Source organism: Colias croceus, chromosome 18 (genome assembly GCF_905220415.1).
Source record: "Colias croceus chromosome 18, ilColCroc2.1".
Taxonomy (NCBI): Eukaryota; Metazoa; Arthropoda; class Insecta; order Lepidoptera; family Pieridae; genus Colias; species Colias croceus.
In genome coordinates this window covers 6897690-6920750 of record NC_059554.1, presented here as the reverse complement: position 1 = coordinate 6920750, position 23061 = coordinate 6897690, and the positions used below count along the sequence as shown (strand labels likewise).

Below are 23061 nucleotides of genomic sequence, written 5' to 3'. Positions count from 1 at the left end.
CCTTGATGTTATCAAATCCAGTTTGGGGCAATAATATTAAACTATAGATATTGTTAAATTTTAGATGACCTGATAAAAATAAGCAAATAGACTTTACTGTTTAAAGCAAAGGCATGCAACTTGTTAGCGTTAATATTATTCTGATATTAATACAAAAAGCTTCCCAATGTTTTCCTTTCACTTAATTCTCAAAATCCGGTCAGCATCCTGCCAAAGAATGACTTATGAACTCAAATCACGACATCTGGCAACCCTATACCTTACTGACGGAAGTGCACAGGTGGACATCCGAAGCTTTAAAGTTTATACAGATTATAATGGGAACTTCCTTCGTGATACAATTTTTGTTGAATGACGTTTTAATGCGTTTTAGTTAGGTATGCATAGCAGGTGCAGCAGTGAATATCTCATGGCAGAAACGATGACTGATTAATAATATTTCTTATTATGATGCAAGTTATTTAACTATATGATACAAAATATATTCACTTAACCTATTTTTTTTTTACAAAAATTAAACGTCGAAATTCTGACCTTTCAAGTTTCAACCAGTGCTAATTTTAAATGAAAATCAATGACACAATAACATTTCCGTTAACAAATATGATTTAAAATAAAAGCAATACAGCTGACATTTTACATCCGCGATGTTTATTTCCTTAAGTGGATAATTAATATGCCTGACTATAAATTATATTTACACGGCAAATATACTGTTAAGTGTTAAATATTTATTCATACTAAGCAATTAAGTATTATACGAAAGTTTTATATCTCAATGTTCCAACTTTAACAGTAGGTACTTGCCAGTTTGCCATCATTATATTAGATACATATACCTAAAAATTAATATAGTTAAAATAATATAAAACTTTGTACACTTATCAAGGATTGGTGCAAATGCTGAATAATATCTGTGCGTTTGTCAGTGGGTCTAAATCAACTCTAAAGGTGTCGGTTAGATACAAACATATTGGTGCTGTAAACAGACATATAGGCGAAGCTTATACACATTACTGAATTTGCTTTTCTTTCATAATTAAAAGCTCTTTTTAATATTACTCTAAACATTAACACATTTATCTCATATTTCTCGTATGAAGAGCTTTAACCTACATAGTCTTGAATAGCAGCTATATCATTCAGAATCAGAAGGATTGGAGCCTCACGCTTCACGTGGGCTGTATGGGACATCACCACGGTCGGTAACTTTCGCTTTACCCACAGTAAGGGGGGCAAGGTCGATGCATGAGTGACATTAATTAATGGCCATGAGTTAGCGAAGGCATAGATATCAGTATTAATCTAAAAGCTGTGTGTTAATGTATGGTTGTTGATAATTTTATGATACCTATAATATGATGTGACTTGTGGTGCTTGAAACAAGATAATATAAAATAGAGCACTACCTCTCCGAGGTGTGCAATAGTTTGGCTCTTTCTAGACTCTGTCCATTTTAATTGCAGTTTCGTCCTTTCATGGCAATCCTTTCTTAATAAAGAATAATTATTAATATTGATAGATAAATGATAATAGGTATTCATTAATAATCATTATAGTTAAAAATAAACGTCTCTCAGAAAATATTGTACATGTATATAACTGATATCATACATAATAATTAGGTAGTCTGGGCAGCTACCCTTGCACGCAACGGAAAATCCATCAATGGAACAGTATTGCATCTATCTACTTCAAACTAAAGAATAAACTATAATCACTACATAGTATAAAACAAACAAAGTCACTTTCTCTGTCCCTATGTCCCTTTGTATGCTTTCAAACTACGCAACGGATTTTGATGCGGTTTTTTTTTATAGATAGAGTGATTCAAGAGGAAGGTTTTAGTATATAAGGTTTTAGTCAAAGCGGGCGAAGCCGCGGGCGGTAAGCTAGTAGATCAAAAACATAAATGCAAGATTTAGTTTTAGTTAACCGATAGATCCGCTTTTTACTGAACTACTGCTTGGTGACCTTTAATCTTTGTCATTTTGTGGATTTTATACAACTTATCAACGTTTCTTTTATACAGATTGTATTATTATGGGCCGTAAAAATCTGTAACTACACTCCCAAAGAGTACGTATTGGCAGATTTTTAGAGTTGTTTACTGGTAAGTAAGTTCCACATAATCCGTCAATATAAAAATCATCTTGATAATAACTCCCCTTTCCCTCTCCAATAATCTATCCTTCTTCCCCTCCCAAATACAGCTCTTACGAAGATGTCTCCAGAATTTCCTAATGAAGTAACAAATTGACATAGCTCAATGGTCCGTAGAGATTTCACGGATCCGGCCGACACCGTTACGGAAAAACGATTACCTCACTGACCTGTTGCCACGTTTCTTTACTTTAACGCATTCCTTCAAAAGAAATACATTTCTATTTATTGCAATGATGATGGACATATGTATCAATTTAAATTGTACCATGTTTTTTCCGCTTATTTCTTCTTTATTATATAGGGATAAAACATGGCACAATGTAAATTATTTTGGTGATTTTATTATTTTAATGGAATTACAATTACCTATATTTAAAACACCTTTCTTTCACAAGACACAACGGTGATGTATAAATAAATGAATAAGTATTTTAAAAGTGCTTATTATAAGTGCGCCTAAATTATCATATATTCCATTCAAACATTTGTTTTCTCTAAACACTCAAACACATAACCACGTAGCAACTATAAGTAATAGGTTCAATAATCCTTCGCCTACAGCAAAAAACGACTCAAACAAATACAACCAAAACGAGTCGGTTATGGAATGTGTTGATTCCCAAAATGGTAGCGGTGAAGTCACGATTCTACTAGCCCGCGGTTCTGCCACATTTAATATTTTTAGGGTTCCGTAGGTACCCAAAGGGTAAAACGGGGTCGGGACCCTATTACTGAGACTTCGCCGTCTGTCTGTCTCTAGGCTGTAGGTATCTCATAAACCATGATAACTAGAAAGCTGAAATTTTCACAAATGATGTATTTACAACAAATACTAAAATTTAAAAAAGTAAAATTTTAAGGGAGGTTCCCATGGTACGGAACCCTTCATGCGCGAGTCCGACTCGCACTTGGCCAGTTTTATTTAATGTTCAAGCTTCAACAATTATATGGGTAGGAACGAGATTCGAGAGGAAATTACCTCATTCATATTTAACAGAAATATCTCTTATGCTCTACAAAATGTAATTTTACTTGGAATTTTTCACTGATAACTGATAGCCGAGGTTGTCGAACTTTTTGTTTCAATATTTACTCTAAATAAACTTCAATTTCCAATCTACAATAGCTCGTATGTATTTAGATTGAAGATAATATCTACATAGCTTTATAACTTTTCGGTGTTAAGTATATTAGTTAAATTTCCTTGTAGTTTTTTGCACGATACTATTTTAAATCAAAGCTCTTATAAACGGTAGCGTGGTTAATATCACTTTTTATTCTGTGTTGTGTTTTTCCTATTAAATTTTTGTTTACGGAAAGCTCTATCTCCACTTAATATGAACACAATACAACAAAAAATGAACAAAAACGTAAGAACTTCTATCGGTATCACAAAGGTTTAAAGTTTTTTGATTGCAAAAAGCTTGTAATATTGCAATTATCGGCTTACGAAGAATCTTCAGTCGATTTGCCATGGACGTGCCTACGGTAAGGTCCATGAATCATTCGATTATAAATACTTTAAACTTCTCGATACATAAACATCGGGTTGGAAACCTGTTACGTTAACATAATACCTGTTGAGATGAGCTAATGGAGTTCTTGCAATGATCATATCGAGATTGTTATAACGGTTCGGAAATCGACATATGAAAGTCATGATAAAAACTCGCTCTGACTTATCCTGATAATGCACAAATCTCCTTGCATGGATAAATCATTATAAATCTTTAAATTATTTTGTATTTTTATTATTAGTACTTTTTTAACATTTTTTGTCCTAAATACGACCCTAATTATTATGATGCGGTACGCAGATTCCTCAAATCTTTCAAAAAAATATTATGGCAATCAGGTTGAAAATTTATTATTATTATTATTATTTTTTATATACAATACTCACTTTATAACGAAAGTCTTGGTATGAATATAAAAATAAATTATATCCAGTATCGCAAAGTCATTGATTAATTATTTTCTACCTTATAATTACCTACATTAAGTTCATGGTCATTTAATATTAACGTTTAGTAATGACCCAACTTAGAGGGCATATTTATATTTATTATTATAAATATTATATGGCGTGCAAGCATTTATTAACTGTCATATTATATAATTAAGGGCCGATTTTTCAATGCCCAGATAAACAATCTAATAACTACCAGTCGAATAGATTTATCCAATTGTTTATCTAACTCATAACGGCTCGCCTATTTTTCAATCGTGATTTATTTGATGAATAACTATCTGACCAAATATTTCCATATTGGCAGCTCTGCTCTTGGAGTGGCGAAACAAACATATTAAATTACTCGGGTTAGAGCGGGATAGAGTCAACTCCTGCAATTTGTCAACAAACGTCACTGATTCGAGTGAAAAATTAAATTTGAGTTTCAATTTATATTTTTTACGATGGAAACGATAAAAAGGGAGCGTTCGGCAAATTTCAATTTAGCTGAGGTACAATTACTTATAAGTTTGGTGGAGAAGCATAAACTCGTAATAGAGAATAAAAAAACCGACGCCGCAACAAACCGCGACAAAGAAAACGCATGGAGAAAAGTTGAACATGCTTTTAACTCTTGCGGAATTACAAACAGTATCCGTACATGGAAAACCCTCAAATTGAAATATGAGGGTTTAAAAAAGATAACTAAAAAGAAGTCTTCTACGCATAGGCAGGAATTGTATAGGACTGGGGGGGGGCCTTCAAATGCTCCCGAATTCAGTGATATTGAAGAGAAAGTATTGAGCATTTGCTCTAATATCAAAGGACTGGAAGCCCGCTATGATAGTGATACTATCCCAAGTAAGTACTGACAAAAATTTCAGAATTATACTGTATGGCTATGATAGAGGTTTGGGGAAATTTATAAGATTCAAGATTGAGATTTATAGAGATATTTATTTTTTCACTGTAATGGGATGAGATTGGGATTTATGATAGAGCTCCACCCGGAGCGGATTTCGATTGCGAACTGACGTTTTTATGTTAAAATAATTAATTCATTATAATAAAAGGTGCAACATCGACGGATTGTATTCCGGGAAGTTGCATTGTCTGTACGATTAGGTACTTACTACTTAATACATATACATGAGTAAAATGTAAAATAAACTTAATTGTAATTTCATTATTAAATACCGAAGCAACATTAAAACCGACCATGTTATTATCTTTCAGTGCCTGAAGTTGATCCAGTGGTACCCATTGTTGAAACTTACGAGGTCGAACCAACACTATTATGTTCTACTACGGAGACATTAGAGCAACAGGAAACAAAGCAGAATGATACTGAAGCTGATGTAATTATACCAGGTATATACTTGTGTATCATGTTTGTGCATAATAATTTATATTATATTGTGACAGCCAACTAATTTATTAGACAAATTTATTCCTTTTTATGTATTCATGAAGTAACTGAATCTGTGTTTTTCAGATACCGACAACTCTACAATATTTGAAATAGTTGATGACGACAACTCTCAAAAAGGTAGTTCAGCAATATTTATTTTGCTTATATTAGTATAAACCGCCTCTTTGGTACAGTGGTTGACGCGTGAGCGTAGAACCGAGGGGTCCTGGGTTCGATTCCCGGTGGAGACGAAAAAAAAATGTCTCGGTCTGGCAGAACACAGAAGGCTGATCTCCTACTTGTCACTAAAGAAAATGGATCAGTAAAACAGATGTATGCATAGTGCACCTGCCCCTTACCCCACTAGGGGACACGGGACTTCACTATATTATTAGTACAAATGCATTGTGCATTGTAGAGTAAATTCCTCATAAAGGTACTTTCATAATTATGATAATGTTACATAGGTATATTTTTAAATGCTTTCAGAAAACAAATGGAATAAGTGGCATCCTAAGGCGCTGAAAACCAGAATACACAACGTTCTGAAACCGGCAGCATCCAAAGCAAGTGTTGCGTCTAAATTAGACAAATTAAGTGAAGCTCGCTTGGAACTTGTTCAGCTTCAAATGGAGGCGTCAAGAAAGGAACTGGATTATAAGGAAGAGGAACATAGGTTGAAAATGTTGCACTTGGCAAATGATGAGCGAAGAAAAAATGAAATTCACGCTTTGCTTATTGAAAAATTAAAATGTGGAATTATTCCAAATAATATGATTTAACAAATATTAGATTTTTAATTTAAATAAAAAACTTTTTATTCATGAATGAAGTTTATTTAATTTTTACTACTACTACCTACTCTATTAAAGAACTAAAATAACTTAATATTAAGTTTCTGGTGTGGTACCTTTCTCCACCAACCGGGTCAGCTAATGAGGGTGGAAAAATTGGTTGAGGTGGAACAATAACTTCTGGATCCACTGGTGGTTCCTCTTCATTTTTAGTTTTCGCCAAGTTGTGTAAAATAGCACAAGCTATAATTACATCTTGGGCTAATGGTAATTTACCTACATCTTAACCCAATGCTTAAAACTGGAAAACGTCTCTTCCACACTCCAAAGCACCGTTCAATTGTATTTCTAGTTCGTATTTGAGACTCATTATATAAACTCTGAGCTGGTGTGCTAGGGTTGAGAAATGGAGTCAAAAGATAATTGGTTTGCTCGTAACCACTGTCTCCAAGTATAATTCCATTACCAAAGGCACGGTTTTCACAATGAAATTTGACACGTGAATTGGCAAAAATCATGCAATCATGCGTGGAACCAGGCCAACGTGCTACCACATCTTGGAACATCAAATCTGCTGAACACATAGCTTGCACATTAAGTGAAAAAAATCCTTTTCTGTTTCTATAATTCTCTGCTGTGTTGCCACCGGGGGATTGAATCCTAACATGGGTGCCATCTATGGCTGAAATTACTCTTGGAAATCTGGCTATTTTATAGAATTCTTCTTGACACTTCCTTATTTCTTCATTGCAACGGGGTAACTTTAATAAAGTTGGCGTTAGTGACGCTATTGCTTCGGTGACTCTTTTTATAATGCAGCATAAAGTGGAGCTATGAATGCCTCCAAAATCTCCAACAGTGATATAAAAGCTTCCAGTGGCATAAAAACGCAGAGTCAATAATAATTGCAACATGGGTGGAACACACTGATTTCTGAAAAAGAAAATTATTATTTATTAGTAGGTACTACAATACCGCAAGTAGGTATAGATCACTAACTAACTATCGAGGTTTTTTAAAACTTGATCAGTTCAGGACAGGTAGGTATCCAAAAAAAAAATTTACCTTTCTGTTTTATGCTTGATTTTATGTTCAATCAGGTCTAGCAAACTTCTCACAGATTCTTTCAAAAGCCTAAATCGGCGATGAAATTCTACTGCGTTCCACTGAGTAAAATGTTCAGGTCTTGATCTTACATTTCTGTCTTTTCTTCCTGTTGGATTTATGCTTGGATTTATGTATTCGTTTATTATGGCCTCTTCTTCAATGGCAATGTCATCAGTAATATCAAAAACATCCATTTCAATATGATTTTAATTGATAATATATAATACGCTCTATGTTATTACATACGAAAATATCCCAAATATGACGCGTCAGTTGTCAAATTAAACGCCTATCTGTCGAATAGCGCGCTATCTGGCCGTTGGAGCGGCAGATAGATTTATTCATCAAGTAACGTAGTTATTCGATAGATAAGTCCTATTCGTCTATTGAAAAATTGAATATTTTGTTAACTGAAGAATAAAGTCTATCTAGCTCTTTATCTGGGCATTGAAAAATCGGCCCTAAAACAGAGGCCAGAATCACCTTGACATCCTATAGATATCTTACGTTTTTTCCAACATAATTATTTCTAAGCTGATAAAGTCAATATATTACAAAGATTTATCCCACGCAAGTGTTATTTGTGATTCATAATGCATTTGATTAGAATTTATATAAGTATGAGATGAACAGGAAGGTCTTTTAATATATCTGCTGTAAGTAATTGATTATTTATAGATTATTCTGTAATATAAAATCTTTAAGTTATTAATCACTGAATGTTGAACGTTGCAATCATCACTACATAGTTTAGAACAAAGCAGTTTTATCTGTCCTTATGTATGCTTTAAAAGTACACAACGGATTATGATGTGTTTTTTTTTTAAAGATAGAGTGATTCATGAGGAATGTTTTAGGTGTAAGGACAAAGCGGGCGAACCCGCGGACGGAAAGATAATTTACAGTTTAATAATATCTTTAGCGTAGCCTACATCTCGCGATAAAGGAATATAGAGCACATTATTTTTTTAAGCTCGGTTTTATTATCTTGTTGATTAGAACATACTAAATCAATTCAGTATCCTACTTCCTACTATAATAATAATTATTATAAATGCGAAAGTTTGTGAGGATGGATACTACTGAACTAACTACCTACTACTACTCTACGCAACTGAACTGATACTGAACCGATTACAATGAAATTTAGCACACACATAGAGGGTTACTTGGATAATGGATTAACACATAGGATAGGTTTTATCCCGGAATTCCCACGGGAACGGGAACTATGCGGGGTTTTTCTTTGAAAACGCGGGCGAAGCCGCGGGCGGACAGCTAGTCTAGTATAATACTTACTAAGTTCAGTATCGCAGTCTGTATACTCGTGGTTGCAGTCGACGGTGTAGGCCGTGGCGCAGGCGACCACCGCGCACCATAGCGCTAGCGTGCGCACGCGAAGAGCCATCACCTCGCCATCTGGATCATATTAACATATATTTTATATTTATTTGCATATTCTATTTAGTACACCATAAAAGCATTGATCAATTTGACGTATTCTTTTACGTATTTTAGAGAGGTCCGAAATAGTGCAGTGTTTAGTGTGACTTTAATTTCTTAGGTGGAGTTTTTTACAGACAAGAAGTTGGAAACGGACAACGGTATTGTATCATCGATAGTTGCGTGTTATTACGGATGTAACATATTATAATATAAAACAATATCAGTCCGTCCATCGGAGAATTACAAACGGTAGGTATAGTTAGCAAAATTTAATATTGCGTGGCTATAGTAGAGCAGGAAACATTCTGCTAAGAGGTGCGTTAGAGACCAAAATGTTCTATAGAATTGTTAATGTTTTAGGAGTAAGAAATTATGTATTTTTGCTGACAGTACTTTGCTATTAAAACTCAGTCCATGTACAGGAATTTAAATAACAGTAACTCAGACTCAAATGTACAGCACTCGTCACTTTAAACGCAACTACCTAACTACAGTTATTGCATCCGGTTAAGATTCCCATTTAAAATTAACCGACAAACAACATTGTAAACTTTGTTTTTCACTGTTCTCTGACAATATCTTAGAGATACCTATATACTATATACCTTATAGTAGCGTTTAGCTACTATTATGTATTCTGTGCTTATAGGTAACTATAGTAGAGCCATTTTAATAGGCAACATTTGACAGATCAACAAAATTCAACAACGTAACCTAGTAACGACGACATAGAATAACATGATATTTCGTTTTGTTAGAACTGCACATTTGCTTAACTTTTTTCAATTACGATTACATATTTATAATAATGATGACCGATACAGGTAATTTTAAGTATTCATTTTACTGATAAACCATACTAAACATAATAAATAATTTCTGAATTGAAGAACTGACGTCGCTACAATTTTGTGTCAATAAACCTTTTTTCTTTTTAAATACTAGAGACGTTACTCTAAAAATCGAAATCTGACATCTAGAATCGAATGCATTGATTACTTGTGAATAAAAATCATCATAAATTAATAAATTCGATTGACAAATGTTTCAAATCCGTATCGATCAATTCACTTTAATCGATTTTTTTAAGCAGGTTACCTCTCTTCGTAGATAAGATTGATAGACGTCAAATGTATTGGCTTGACTATAAGTGATAAATCTGCCCAGTGTGCGCCTTGTACTTTGAAGAATAAAATATAAAAAAATAACTATTTGGTACAAAAAACAACTAAGTACAAAAATTTATATTTTTTCGGAACTACGTCGTTTTTATGCAACCTACCTATGTGTTATATTAATTTTAACTTTTTCCTTAAAATAGCTAACCACATAGTAACTTGATATTAAGGAAAAAGTTGAAATTATTGGGCAAGTTTGATTTTTTGCTTTAAAACAATCGTAATCTCAAATGACATGTAAAAAGAACAAAAAATGATAATACTCTTGCAATCATGTAAGGAAAAATTGTTTCCCATTTGTCTTTATATAATGCAAACGGTACTATAGAGTCTAGAATAATAGCACAGACAATAAATCTGATATGACATAACAATCATAGTATAATGTAACAATGTTACGTAGGGTAACACCTACTATTGTTAGCGTATCAATATTGTAAGATGTCACTTTCGTAGGAGGTCGTTTGTTGTGACAAAAAATTGAAACGAAATTGAATTTGAATTCATACATGATGCGACATGCGTAAATTCACGGTTACATTAAATAATAAAAAAATCCACATTAAAATATTATTTTAGTAGGTACATAGAGACTGGTCAACACTATGTTTTATTTTAAAACAATTAATAAATATTGTTTAATATATGTAATATTATTCAATTAACAATATAAATGGTATAACTACAAATGGCATCTTTTTCTATCGAGCCATGAGCATTGAAGCAGGTAATCTCGGTAAACATAAGGAACAAGAAAATCAAATAATTTTATTTAAAAGAGACAATTTCTAGTACTTAGAAAGTCCCCTAAAAACGTGTGAATACGCGGTTTACTTATGCCGAAACCCAATTTACTTTGAATGGTAATTGGTACACGCATTGTTTAGTTTGGTAATAAAACAGAAAACACACGACTGTTTTTGTCTTTATTTCATTCTTTTACCTACTTTCCAAACGTAGATACAGACTATCGTACCTATATTTAAAATTTGCAAGTAAAAGCACATAACAATAAATAACATAGTATCGCAAAACAAGTAGTACAATCATATTTTCATACCATATTAATAATTTATTAAAATACATAGATAATTAATGGGGCATATTGACACTGTAATATGGACTTAAATATTTAAAAAGCTGTGCAAACAGTTAAGCAATTCTTACTTTTACAGCAATAAATAATATTCTTAACAATTTACTGTCCAATTTACCTTTTTAATTGCGCTTCCCATGTCTCTAACAAGCGCACATAATGACATTATCTTTTCGTTTTACAATTTCATTATAAGTTTATAGCGGAACGAATATAAGTACTAGCAGGCGCTCAATATAGAAAATGTTAGACAAAAAGCGAAGTAAGCGAATATTTTCTCAGTTCTCACAGTTGTGAAGTGGCTCGTTGAACTCGGCACACGTGACATGAAATCGAGCTACCGATGTATTAACTATAGCTTACACGCTATTATTTAAAATTGACGCATCAAAATGGTCCATTAAATTGTCCTAATTGATCAACTAATGGAAATCATATGTATTTGTTGTAATTGTGATGTGCGCAGGTGAACTTTGGGACGACGCGGACCGCGGACGTTTAAAATGTATAAAAGAGTTTTTAATTATTTAATTTATTACTCTAAATAAATTTGTATGCAGCTGTTAAACCTGATATAATCAAGATATTTTTTAATTAACTTAGAGAGGTTTGTAATGCAATGATTTAAGTATAAAAATAAACTTAAACTAAACTTCGATACTTATTTCATTAACATGATTTAATCGCTTTCGCGACTTATTTTTAATGTATTAGTTTCTAAGTTTAAAACAGAATTAATGATCTTCTAACACGTGATTAGTTCAAGCACTTGCTAAACAAACTGATAATGTAATTGCAAGCTATTTTGTTCGGTTTCAACAGAAGTGAATTCACACGGTTACAAACGTTACAAAGGCTCTCGAGGTTTTTATTCATCTAATCGGTCGGTTTCGTAACTTATTGTTTGGTAAGAAATAAGCATTGTTAGTTTGTCTACATGCATATTTGATTACTCAATAAAATTAACTGGATACGTACTTACATAGTACTGTTTAATGATAAAATCATGATCGATGATTGTTTTATGTTTTATAACCTTAAAATTACGAAGGTCACAAATGTAACTGTTTGTTTTAAACTTATCTATACTAATATCTATTATAAAGCTGAAGTGTTTGTTTGTTTGTTTTGGTCCGATTTGAAAAATTATTTCGGTGTTAGATAGCCCATTTATCGAGGAAGGGATAGGCTATTATATGTATATCATCACGCTAAGACTAACAGAAACGGAGCAATGCGGGTGAAACCGCGGGGAACAGCTAGTAACTAATATTATCATTGAGTTTAATCGTTCGTTAAAAATCAAAACACGGACTCACATTTTAAGACAATTACTCAGGTAGATTGAGATTAAAAGGTGATGATAGATAAAAGTTTGTTGGAGTTTTTTAGTTATAAAAAAACTGTATCCGCGTTATCGTGGGGTCTCGAAAACTTACCTGAATTTTACGACAGCAATCAAGAGGTACAAGGATTAACTTTTATCCAGCTTTATATTATCGAGGTGAAGACAAGAGTTCAATGAGTTTGTTTTATAAAACTGCATGATTTTTGCACGATGCTTACGACAAATGTATCTACCTATAAATTTTACATTTATCTTGATATTATACTTGTAGAAACTTTAGGACTAGGCATATTCTTGATTTTAAACTTTAATACAGGATTATATAAGACTTCTACTTATATTAATATTAAAAATAGTTTATATAGAGATAAAATTTGATCATAATATGTTTACCGTGATGAAACTCAAAAACTACTTAACCGATTTTAAATGTATTTTATCATTTGGAAGTTAGCTCTCTATCGAGCGCCATTATTTTTCTTCAGCACGGACGAAGCTGGTACAAACGGCTAGTTTGATAAACACAGCGTTTATAAACGCAAATTCACACAGCAAGATGACCAATAAAACGTGTTCATAATTAATATCTCGTTGGCAGTTGCAATAGATGTGCAATAAGGTCACTTTCTCCACATCTGACCACACTTTCAATGGCCACGTGAACTGGCATAGACAGAGATTGTTTCTTTGATATTCGAAGGATGTGGTTTGTTTTCCGTAACAAAATATAAACTGTATGGTAAATAAACAATTAATTAACTAATCAAATAACAGTGTAGAGTCAAAAGTTCTGTTTGGAAATTTATAAATAAGTAGATAATTTCGTTCAAACTTCCGTTGCATTTAATAATAATTAGATTAGGTTAGTGTTTTGAATTATACCGTCGGGCTACAATCCTTCCAATTTAATAGATAATTATAATTCAAATTTAGTCTAAATATTTATTTACAGGGTATCTTACCTTTATACACCTTACCATAACCCACTGCAAAGATAATCAAGAGGTATCGATTACCTTTAGTTATAGCATGTTATATCCACATTACCGTTGTTAACTAAAATATAATCTCATTAAAAATAAAAATGTAGCGTTATACCTATATTATATATGAGTCTATATTATACGTGCGTGTTAAATAATATCGTTACCGCGGTGTGCAGCAACAAACACACAAGTGTTATGTAAACCAAACGCTTTTGTGAGCAGAATACATGATAAGGTATTGTTTTCCAACCAAGTTTCGACGGTTGGGAATTTTAACTGGTTTCTTGACTTCGATATTGTTTTTTAATACAACGGTTGATCCGTATGGGAGTATATCACTACATAGTATAAAACAAAGTAGCTTTCTCTGTCCCTATGTCCCTTTGTATGCTTAAATCTTTAAAACTGCGCAACGGATTTTGATGCGGTTTTTTTTAATAGATAGAGTGATTCAAGAGGAAGGTTTTAGTAGATATATAATTTATTACTTAGGTCATAGACAAAGCGGGCGAAGCCGCGGGCGGTAAGCTAGTTATATACGATGGTACATTGTGATGTCGGACATTTACTAACTGTACACTAAAGAGATATTTCGTAGATAGTTTTCACAATGTTATTTAAAATGATGAAACATATTCGTCAAATTACTATACTTAGATGATTAAGAGTTTTAATCATCAATAGAAATTTTTAAAGCACATTTTTAATAATTATACAGAAGTTGACACATAGTAGAACCATATTTTTTATAAAAGACTTAAAATATTAAATAATTAAAAATAATAAAAATAAGTAAATAATTATTATATACATATTAAAATAGTTACAGCAATTTAAAAATATTCTGAAGGCACCCTTATCGTAAAAGATATAACAAACAACCCATTTTGAATAGACAATATACATAACGCGAAGAATGTGAATTTAAATAAAACATGGATACAAAAGAAAAGAGAAAATGTAATTTTCCTCATAACTATTTCCTTCTAAGCAACAACTTGTTTTCCGATCGTTCTTGTAGGCAATTTCTCCCACGCTATTTACTAAATATTTCTAATATGTTGGAGAATTAGCTATTACATATATGGTAAAGCCAATTTTGGTGAAGCCGTATGTGTCAGCCAAATATTTGGTATTAACACAGCGTTTTATGGAAGCCCAAACATTCGTGTAATAGGGGAGACCGAGGGGATTTGAAACAAAGGTGAGTTGAAACAGTCCCGATTTCTCGGAACTTAAAACCTTTAGCGATCTGGCAACGTCTTTTTTAAACTTCTCCTACCACAAGCTATCGCGTCTGTTCACGCCGGTGGCGTCATTTGTGCAGTTTTGTAGTTCTGAATGACATGTGCCGAAAATCGCAAAAAGTAAGTATTTCATGATTTTTTACGATGCTTGTACTTTAATATTGGTTTTCTTTTTTGGGTTGAGTTATATAGGTTTTAAAAACTTATTATCTATAGATTCTTGAAATATAGTCTATTTACTGCTTGATCGAGATTTGAGTAAAAATTGGGAGGTTTTTTCTCACCGAGGTGATTTGAAACAGACTGTTTCAACTCTCCTTGTTTTCAATTTAATATCTGATTATAGCTAAAAAGTACGAAGATTATAGGATGTTATTGTTGATTTAATGTATTTATTTGTTTAAGCATGCCTACTGGATGAACTAAAGCAAGAAATAGATCAAAACCAGGCTGTAAAACTAAAAAGGTTAAGGTTGTCAAGAAAAGAAGATAGTGATGAAGAAGAAGAGGAATCCTGCTGCATTTACTGTATGGAATCATATTCAAATAACAGATCCAAAGAAAAGTGGGCTCAATGTGAATTGTGTGCCCATGAAGCTTGTGCTGGTGGAGAACTTTGTTGATATTTTTTAAATTATTGTTCCATAGTTTATAGTAGGTAGGTACTGATTGTAATACATACTTAAAAAACGACTGATTATTAACTATTTTATGTCAAAGATTTAGTTTAAAAAAAATGTAAAACATTTTGTTGATTTGACTAATTATAATTGAAGTTACGCATGTTAATTTTTATTAATTTTTGTGTGTATTATTTGTATTAGACCTACTTGACTGATATGTCATTAAAATATTACTATTACATATTACAAGGTCGTTGATTACTTGAAAATAAAAGTTTTAATAAAAACCTTTGAATCAAATCAACATTTTTATTTTGCAGCTCCTATTACTCCCCAGAATCATAATGTTTCAACTCTCCTCGACCTCTGTTTCATCTTACCTCGGTATGAGGGGAATTGAAACAAGTTGACTTGTTGCGATTAAGTCAATTTTTCACCATCATTTTTAACGCTTACCGTTTATTTATGCTAACCATTCGCAAGTGTATAGAATAACCTATCGATTGGTACCAGTACCATAAGATTTCTGACAATAGTATGAGTTATATTAAACAAAACGTAAAAATTGTTTCAACTCCCCTCGGTCTCCCCTACTGGTAATAGGGGCTCAACATATGTCGAATGTCTTTTGGGGTTTCATACTAGGAAATACAAAGCTAATAAGCATTATTATAATTGTAATCATATCTCATTTATTTAATAAAAGAAAGAGTAGAACAGATATTGAAACATAATTTCGATGGACCTCGATTGAAGCCAGATTCTACTTTTAGGTTGGTCTGCAAATACCTACTAATAAAGTTTTTGAGAGTTTTCAGAACTTTTTATTCGTGTTTAACAGTCGATCAATTAGTTAATTTAACCAGAATACGTAATATTACTTTATTATGGGACTAAAAACAAAAACAATATTAAATTCTGACGTAGGTAAAATTAAGGGTAGAACTGATCATTCCGTGTCTAATAGGTATATCCTCATTAATTGATAATAATTATCAATATTACTGCAAATACGTAAATTAATAACGTCATAAATACAATCTTTCATTACCATGAACAAGCAATATTAATTAACAATTAGTATGGAAGCTAGAAAAGCTGGAAAGTAGCAATGTAGAGCTTGCTGATATCTAGGTAGAGTTGTAGAGTCTAGAAATCTTATAAAACACTAGCTGCTCCGCGCGTTTTCACCCCCGTGGCTCCGCTCCTGTAGGTCGTAGCGTGATAATATATAGCCTATAGCCTTCCTCGATAAATGAGCTATCTAACACCGAAATAATTTTTCAAATCGGACCAGTAGTTCCCGAGATTAGCGCGTTCAAACAAACAAACTCTTCAGCTCTATAATATTAGTATAGATTTGTCGCCTATTCTTGGAACTGTATCAGAAAATAACACACGAATAGACTTTCATTAATACTGTTAAAAAATTAATAATCTCAAAAATTATTAAAACTAGGCTCCGAACCTGATTAAAACAAAAATATAATTCCTGATGCCTAACTCATTCAAATTCATGTTTTAGATAAAAAAATGAAATAGAATTTCATTTATCCATTGCAAAGAAAGAAATAAAATAACTAAAACGAGAAACATGCGGTTTTTTCTTTAATACAATAAAATATTACACCTACCTATTCGTTCGAGCAATCACAATATTCCCTGTGTGTGATGAACATCGTGTGTTTATTTGAATAATAAAATTAACTAATAGAGATATTAATAATTAAGTGTTAGATGTATTTTATCTATTCCGGTATTAAGAGTTAAAACTTGACCTCTTATCTCTATTTTTCCTCGTTCATATAAATCGGAGGTCTAACTAAATTGGTAACTGAAGCGAAGCGAGGGTGGTCTTAAGTTATTATGATTATTTTGTAAATGTCAAGTGCGAAATAAAAATTTGCATTCTTGTATATTACGTAGAAACAAATTTTGAAAATATTTCCATCGATTTATAGATTTATTTGCGTTTGATGTTTTTTTCTTTATAAAGTTAACATCTTTAGATTTTAATGAACAATAATTATTAGGTAATTTAGGTACTTTTACCTAACAAAAGATGAAAAAGATCCGTTAAAACTTTTGATTAAATATTAAATTAAAATAAGTAATACAGGGTGGCTCTGAAATACGTTGACAACTTATTTTACGATTTATTTTATTTTTCTTTTACACAGTATAACGGTGACTACTAAATAATAAAAATACAGTATTGTTTTAATGTAAATATGTATTTATTTTCAAAATAACCACCTCTAGCTTTAATACAAAGGCTTATACGTTTTCTGAAGTTTTCGACGATTTTCCGTAACTCCTCTTCAGATGTTTTGTCCTACTCACAAGTAAGTGTTGCCTTCATCGCATCTACACTTCTGTGTGAAGTTGCACAGGCCCTCGCCTCTAAATTGATCATACGCTGAAATCCAATTGATTAAAATCTGGTGAAAATGGAGGCCATTCCTTGGAACTTATGAACTCTGGGAAATGGTCCATACATCACTACTGCACATTTGAGGCCCTGTGAGATGGGGCAGAGTCCTGTTGAAAAGTCCACGGTTGGTCACCGAAGTGCTGCTGGCTCCAAGGAAGAACTAGACTCTCCAAAATATCGCGTTGGTATATTTCTTGATTCACTTTCACACCTTTTTTTACGAAAACGAGAGGAGTTTTGCCTGTTGAGCAAATGCCACGCCAAACCAGGACTGAATCCGGTTTTTGCCGATGGGGGATAATTGCTGTGGCTCCAGGATGACTAGAAGAGTAAACTCTATCGTTTTGGCGGTAATGAGACTGCTCGATTTGAAAAAAAATTTCATCTGTGAAAAAAATATTTTTCCACGCTTCACCAGCGGAGCGCGCTTTCAGTAAGCGACATCTTTCAAGGCGTATTTTTTTATCGTTATCATCCAACCGCTGTGCTTTTCGCAGCTCGTATGCTGTTAACTTGAGCTCATTTTTAACAAATCATTGTAACGTTGAATGACTTACAACTAAGTCTCGAGCCATTTTTCTTACCTCGGCTTGTGAATTGCGGGTCAATCTTTGTTTGACGATATGTTGAATCCTAAGCGTCCTCACAGTTACTTTTCTGCCTCTTCCCAGACGGTCACCGAGATGGCCAAGCTCATAGAAGCGTTTAATAGCAGAAGAAACTAACTGCCGACTGATACCGAGAAGTTGCACTACCTCGCACTGCCGCTTACCAGTCTCATATAAGGATATTATTGCACCTCGTTGAGCAGACATAGTAAAAAATGACTAATTTTAAATTTATTCTCTTCACAAATAACGTTAAGTTGGCGCCAAAACATGTGAAAATAATAATTAAAAAACAATAGCAACGCAGCATGTCCCATTTTTGAAATTTATTATTTTGAAATTTGTCAACGTAATTTAGAACCACCCTGTATATAGGTACCTAGTTTTGTGTGTTACCTACCTAATAAATTTCGAATTTGCAGATTTTTTAGCTTTTCTTCATAATATACTTCTTAATACTTTTTTCTTATATAATGTGGGGTATTTAAATAAATTTGTACTGCAAAAAGTTATCTAATACGGAAAAGCGGAAAGATTTGCTCTATCAAGTTTATACTAAAAATGTAGTACGAAGAAAGGTCAGATAATTTATGGTATATTTTAAACCTCAAGTAACCCAGCACAAACCGTGGCAGACGGAATGCCGACAATTCTATGAGAACCATAAGCAAGACCAATAATACCGCTATTACACGCATTCACAATAACATACCGGTGGCCGTCGAAACAACCCTAGACACTTTCTAATTTCTAAAGTTATAATCCACAACACTTCACACACACGTTTATGTAAAATTATATCGGATTTCGGTAAAAGTTCTTTGTAAAAATAGTGTAGGAGCGCGTGGTGGCATGGACGCGACGCGCGGCACTGACGGGGCCTCGACCGGTCGGAGATTTCTCCCCGTAAACATCGAAAGCGAGGCCTTTCTTCGACTGGCGAAACTCATCGTTATCCCCTACCAATGGTTCTCACAAAGTCCTCACTTACCACTCGAACGCAATGACTTGCATGAAAATAAAGAGCGAATAATGACAGAAAAAGAATAAAATTTGCTCTTGAAATTGTGTCTCTACATTCCTAGTTCAACTTTATAATTTGATTAAAAACAAACAACGTGACATAATTTAGAAGAGTTTACTGGTATTCAGACTTGGATTTACACATTATACTTAGGAACACGGACTTGAAACACGATCGACATGAATCTGGCTTGTGAATTAGAATTAGTTGTGTTTAATTTTTTAAATTGTTGTTATATTATTCAGGATCGTAAATGATATAAAAATCATGCATAAATGAAATCATGAAATTATCCATTTTATCATCCCTGTTCATATTAAAAAATACGATAACTATATATAAAAAATAATAATAAATTAATAAGTATACAATAAGATTTTATTTAAATTACCTAACTAGATAAAAACAGTTATTTACGAAAATCGAGAACCAAGAGTAGGGCCCAAAGAAGGCTTACTTCTGAGTTTTGACTCATACAATACAACGCTTGATGACGTTTGAAGTGGTCAGGATGTATAATTCAAAATCGGTCAAGGTACTAATATGCATTAAAAATAGGATACAAGATTTAACTGATTCATGATGGACTTTCGTATACCATATTGATAAAATGGTCAAGGTGATCAAAACGGACCCATCTCTAAATTTGTAGGTATTCATTTTGTAGGTAGATAATAAAAAAAAACTTAAAAGGGATATGAGAACCTCTTTTTTTCGAAGTTGGTTATAAATAATAGTGGGAATGTCCGGAAGGCAACCCCACTGGAACGTTATTTTTTCTTAAAGGGTGCATACTTAATGAAAAGTGTGTTTAGAATAGGTTAGATAATTATTAATAATTATGTAAGTACTTCATATAATTAGTATGTTGAAAAAAAATAATAATATTATTCTTGCGTAAAATAAGCAAAGCTTTACAATTTGGTACTCCGTAACATAATTATTAATTATTACCTGTTCATAACTGAAATATTGTTATTATAAATATTATAAATATAAATATTAAAAATTATTCATATTTAAAAGTGTACAACTTGTTCAGATTCACTGCAATTATTTTAAAAATAAGTAGGTATGTAATGGTATGTAACTATTCGTTGTGTGCGCGATGACAGCGCCCCTAGTGGCCGCAACTATTCAGGACTTGTCATCTGTAAAATCATTTCAACTGATGTCAACTAGATGATAAGATATTTTTGTGATATTGATTTTCGACTAGTTTTTCAACGAAATTGAAAAAAATAGTGTAAAAAGTGAGTGTGTATATTATACCTAGCGATTTTCTTCCTGGTGAAAAATAATTTTTTCTCTACACAGCAGCTATCCATTTTTGTCTTTGCTGTAATGTCCACTTTGATGTTGGAAACGAATTAAACTTGCAGGAACTGTTTTTCCCATTGTTTTTACAATTTACGACACAGCATGTACTATGACCCATATTGCTAATTTTTATATTTTTACTTAAATTTATAAAGGAAGTTATGAATATAAAGCAATTTGACACATGACAGCCCAGAATTAAGTCACATTTCTGCCACGTCGTGCGCTACGGTCGATTTGTCGTTCCCTACCACCCACTTCGCACATAGCCAATACATGACTGTACAATATTGTGTACCTTGAATATTCTTTAAACGGATATATTATATCCTATAGTCGAGCCAATTTAATAGGCAACATTTGACGTCTATCAATTTTATCTTCGAAGAGAGGTAACCTGCTTAAAAACATCGATTAAAGTGTATTAATCGATACGGATTTGAAACATTTGTCAATCGAATTTATTAATTTATGATGATTTTTATTCACAAGTAATCAATGCATTCGATTCTAGATGTCAGATTTCGATTTTTAGAGTAACGTCTCTAGTATTTAAAAAGAAAAAAGGTTTATTGACACAAAATTGTAGCGACGCCAGTTCTTCAATTCAGAAATTGTTTATTATGTTTAGGATGGTTTATCAGTAAAATGAAATCTTAAAATTACTTGTATCGGTCATTATTATTATAAATATGTAATCGTAATTGAAAAAAGTTAAGCAAATGTGCAGTTCTAACAAAACGAAATATCATGTTATTCTATGTCGTCGTTACTAGGTTACGTTGTTGAATTTTGTTGAACTGTCAAATGTTGCCTATTAAAATGGCTCTACTATAATAATTTCAAACTAATTTTCGCCAACGTCCATACCACGTTGAATACACCGGTTCTCGTCCGATCACCGAAGTTAAGCAACGTCGGGCGCGGTCAGTACTTGGATGGGTGACCGCCTGGGAACACCGCGTGATGTTGGCTTTTTTGAGTTTTTACTTTTAAAAAAAGGTTTTTCAACACATCATATTTAATGCGATATAATATATGCGATATAATATATGCGATATAATCTAATATATAAAAATCAATGCCACTTTTCGTTGTAATTCCATAACTCGAGAACGGCTGAACCGATTTCGATAATTCTTTTTTTATTATATTCCTTGAAGTACGAGGATGGTTCTTATGTAGAGAAAACGTGAATATGTACCACGGGCGAAGCCGGGGCGGACCGCTAGTATATAATATATTTTATAAAGCAAATAGTTATAAATAGGTAATAAAAGAAATAAGAAATCTATACTAATATCACAGACTAATAATAATGCTACGTACATATTATACAACTAATATTATAAAGCTGAAGAGTTTGTTTGAACGCGTGATTAGTCTGGAACTACTAGTCCGATTTGAAAAATTATTTCGGTGTTAGATAGCCCATTTATCGAGGAAGGCTTATAAGTTATAGGTGGAGCACAGCTAGTAAAAGATAAAGACACATAATAACTACTAGCTTAGTGAATCGAATTTAATGTAAACAATAAACATTAATGCGAATCTTATAAAAATGTTCATATCTGGTATAATAATAATCCGAACTCATACATATTAATATATTATAATTATATTAAATTATTATAAACAATTAGGCAGAGCCTTATAAATTAAAATTTAGAAAGAAAGCAATTACGTAAAAGCAATTAGTTAAGTAATTTTAGTTTCTGTAATGGTAATCAAATACATAATAATAATTATTATGAGAAAGCTGAAGACACTAATTAAATTATGTACAATATACATGATTGACCCACACACTGTAAATATAATTTTTGGATAAGAAAAAGACTCGTAATTTGTTACTGAAAAATTTAACGGGCTCTCACAATAACTAAAACTAAGTTCATATGTTTGAAACTGCTAATCTCAGCTCCCAATGTTTTGAATTTATTTTTTTGTAATAATGAAAAATTCAACGCTTTGTAGAGCAAACTACATTTGTATTCAGTGTTCAAGGGTACGAAAAAAGCTTTTTCTTTCCTTGGGATTCTGGTTTTTGAGCTTTGCTATTTGAAGTAACCTCATTGAAATAAATTAACCACAATTTCTGCAACCCTATCGCCAACGTCCATACCACGTTGAATACACCGGTTCTCGTCCGATCACCGAAGTTAAGCAACGTCGGGCGCGGTCAGTACTTGGATGGGTGACCGCCTGGGAACACCGCGTGATGTTGGCTTTTTGCTTTTTTTTTTTTCCTTTTGCTTTATTATAGAAACAAAGAAAATCGTAGTCTCAAAAATCACTATTTGGGCAATTTTTTTTATATTT

General features: G+C 32.6%; 1 protein-coding gene, 1 long non-coding RNA gene, 2 other non-coding genes and 1 pseudogene across 4 annotated transcripts in view; 3 read left to right on the top strand and 2 right to left on the bottom strand.

Annotated features, from left to right (window-relative positions):
• The window catches only part of LOC123699625 (putative epidermal cell surface receptor), a 32991-nt gene extending 13730 nt beyond the window's left edge, over positions 1 to 19261 (bottom strand). The window contains exons 1-2 of the mRNA XM_045646618.1: positions 19108 to 19261; positions 8729 to 8848 (exon numbers count right to left, since the gene is read on the bottom strand). Of these exons, the coding sequence (XP_045502574.1) occupies positions 8729 to 8837 (109 nt within the window). The 5' untranslated portion in view covers positions 8838 to 8848; positions 19108 to 19261. The remainder of the gene's footprint in view (positions 1 to 8728; positions 8849 to 19107) is intronic.
• LOC123699626 lies at positions 4986 to 6156 on the top strand. The gene is made up of 3 exons (XR_006752546.1): positions 4986 to 5488; positions 5613 to 5666; positions 6018 to 6156. It is a non-coding gene; the product is annotated as an uncharacterized LOC123699626 (long non-coding RNA).
• Positions 6356 to 7660, bottom strand: LOC123699623 (annotated as a pseudogene).
• A 2334-nt stretch (positions 19262 to 21595) lies between the features above and the next one.
• On the top strand, positions 21596 to 21714 carry LOC123700005. Its single transcript, XR_006752587.1, has one exon. It is a non-coding gene; the product is annotated as a 5S ribosomal RNA (ribosomal RNA).
• Positions 21715 to 22850: 1136 nt separating this feature from the next.
• LOC123700004 lies at positions 22851 to 22969 on the top strand. The gene has a single exon (XR_006752586.1). It is a non-coding gene; the product is annotated as a 5S ribosomal RNA (ribosomal RNA).
• Positions 22970 to 23061: the final 92 nt, after the last annotated feature.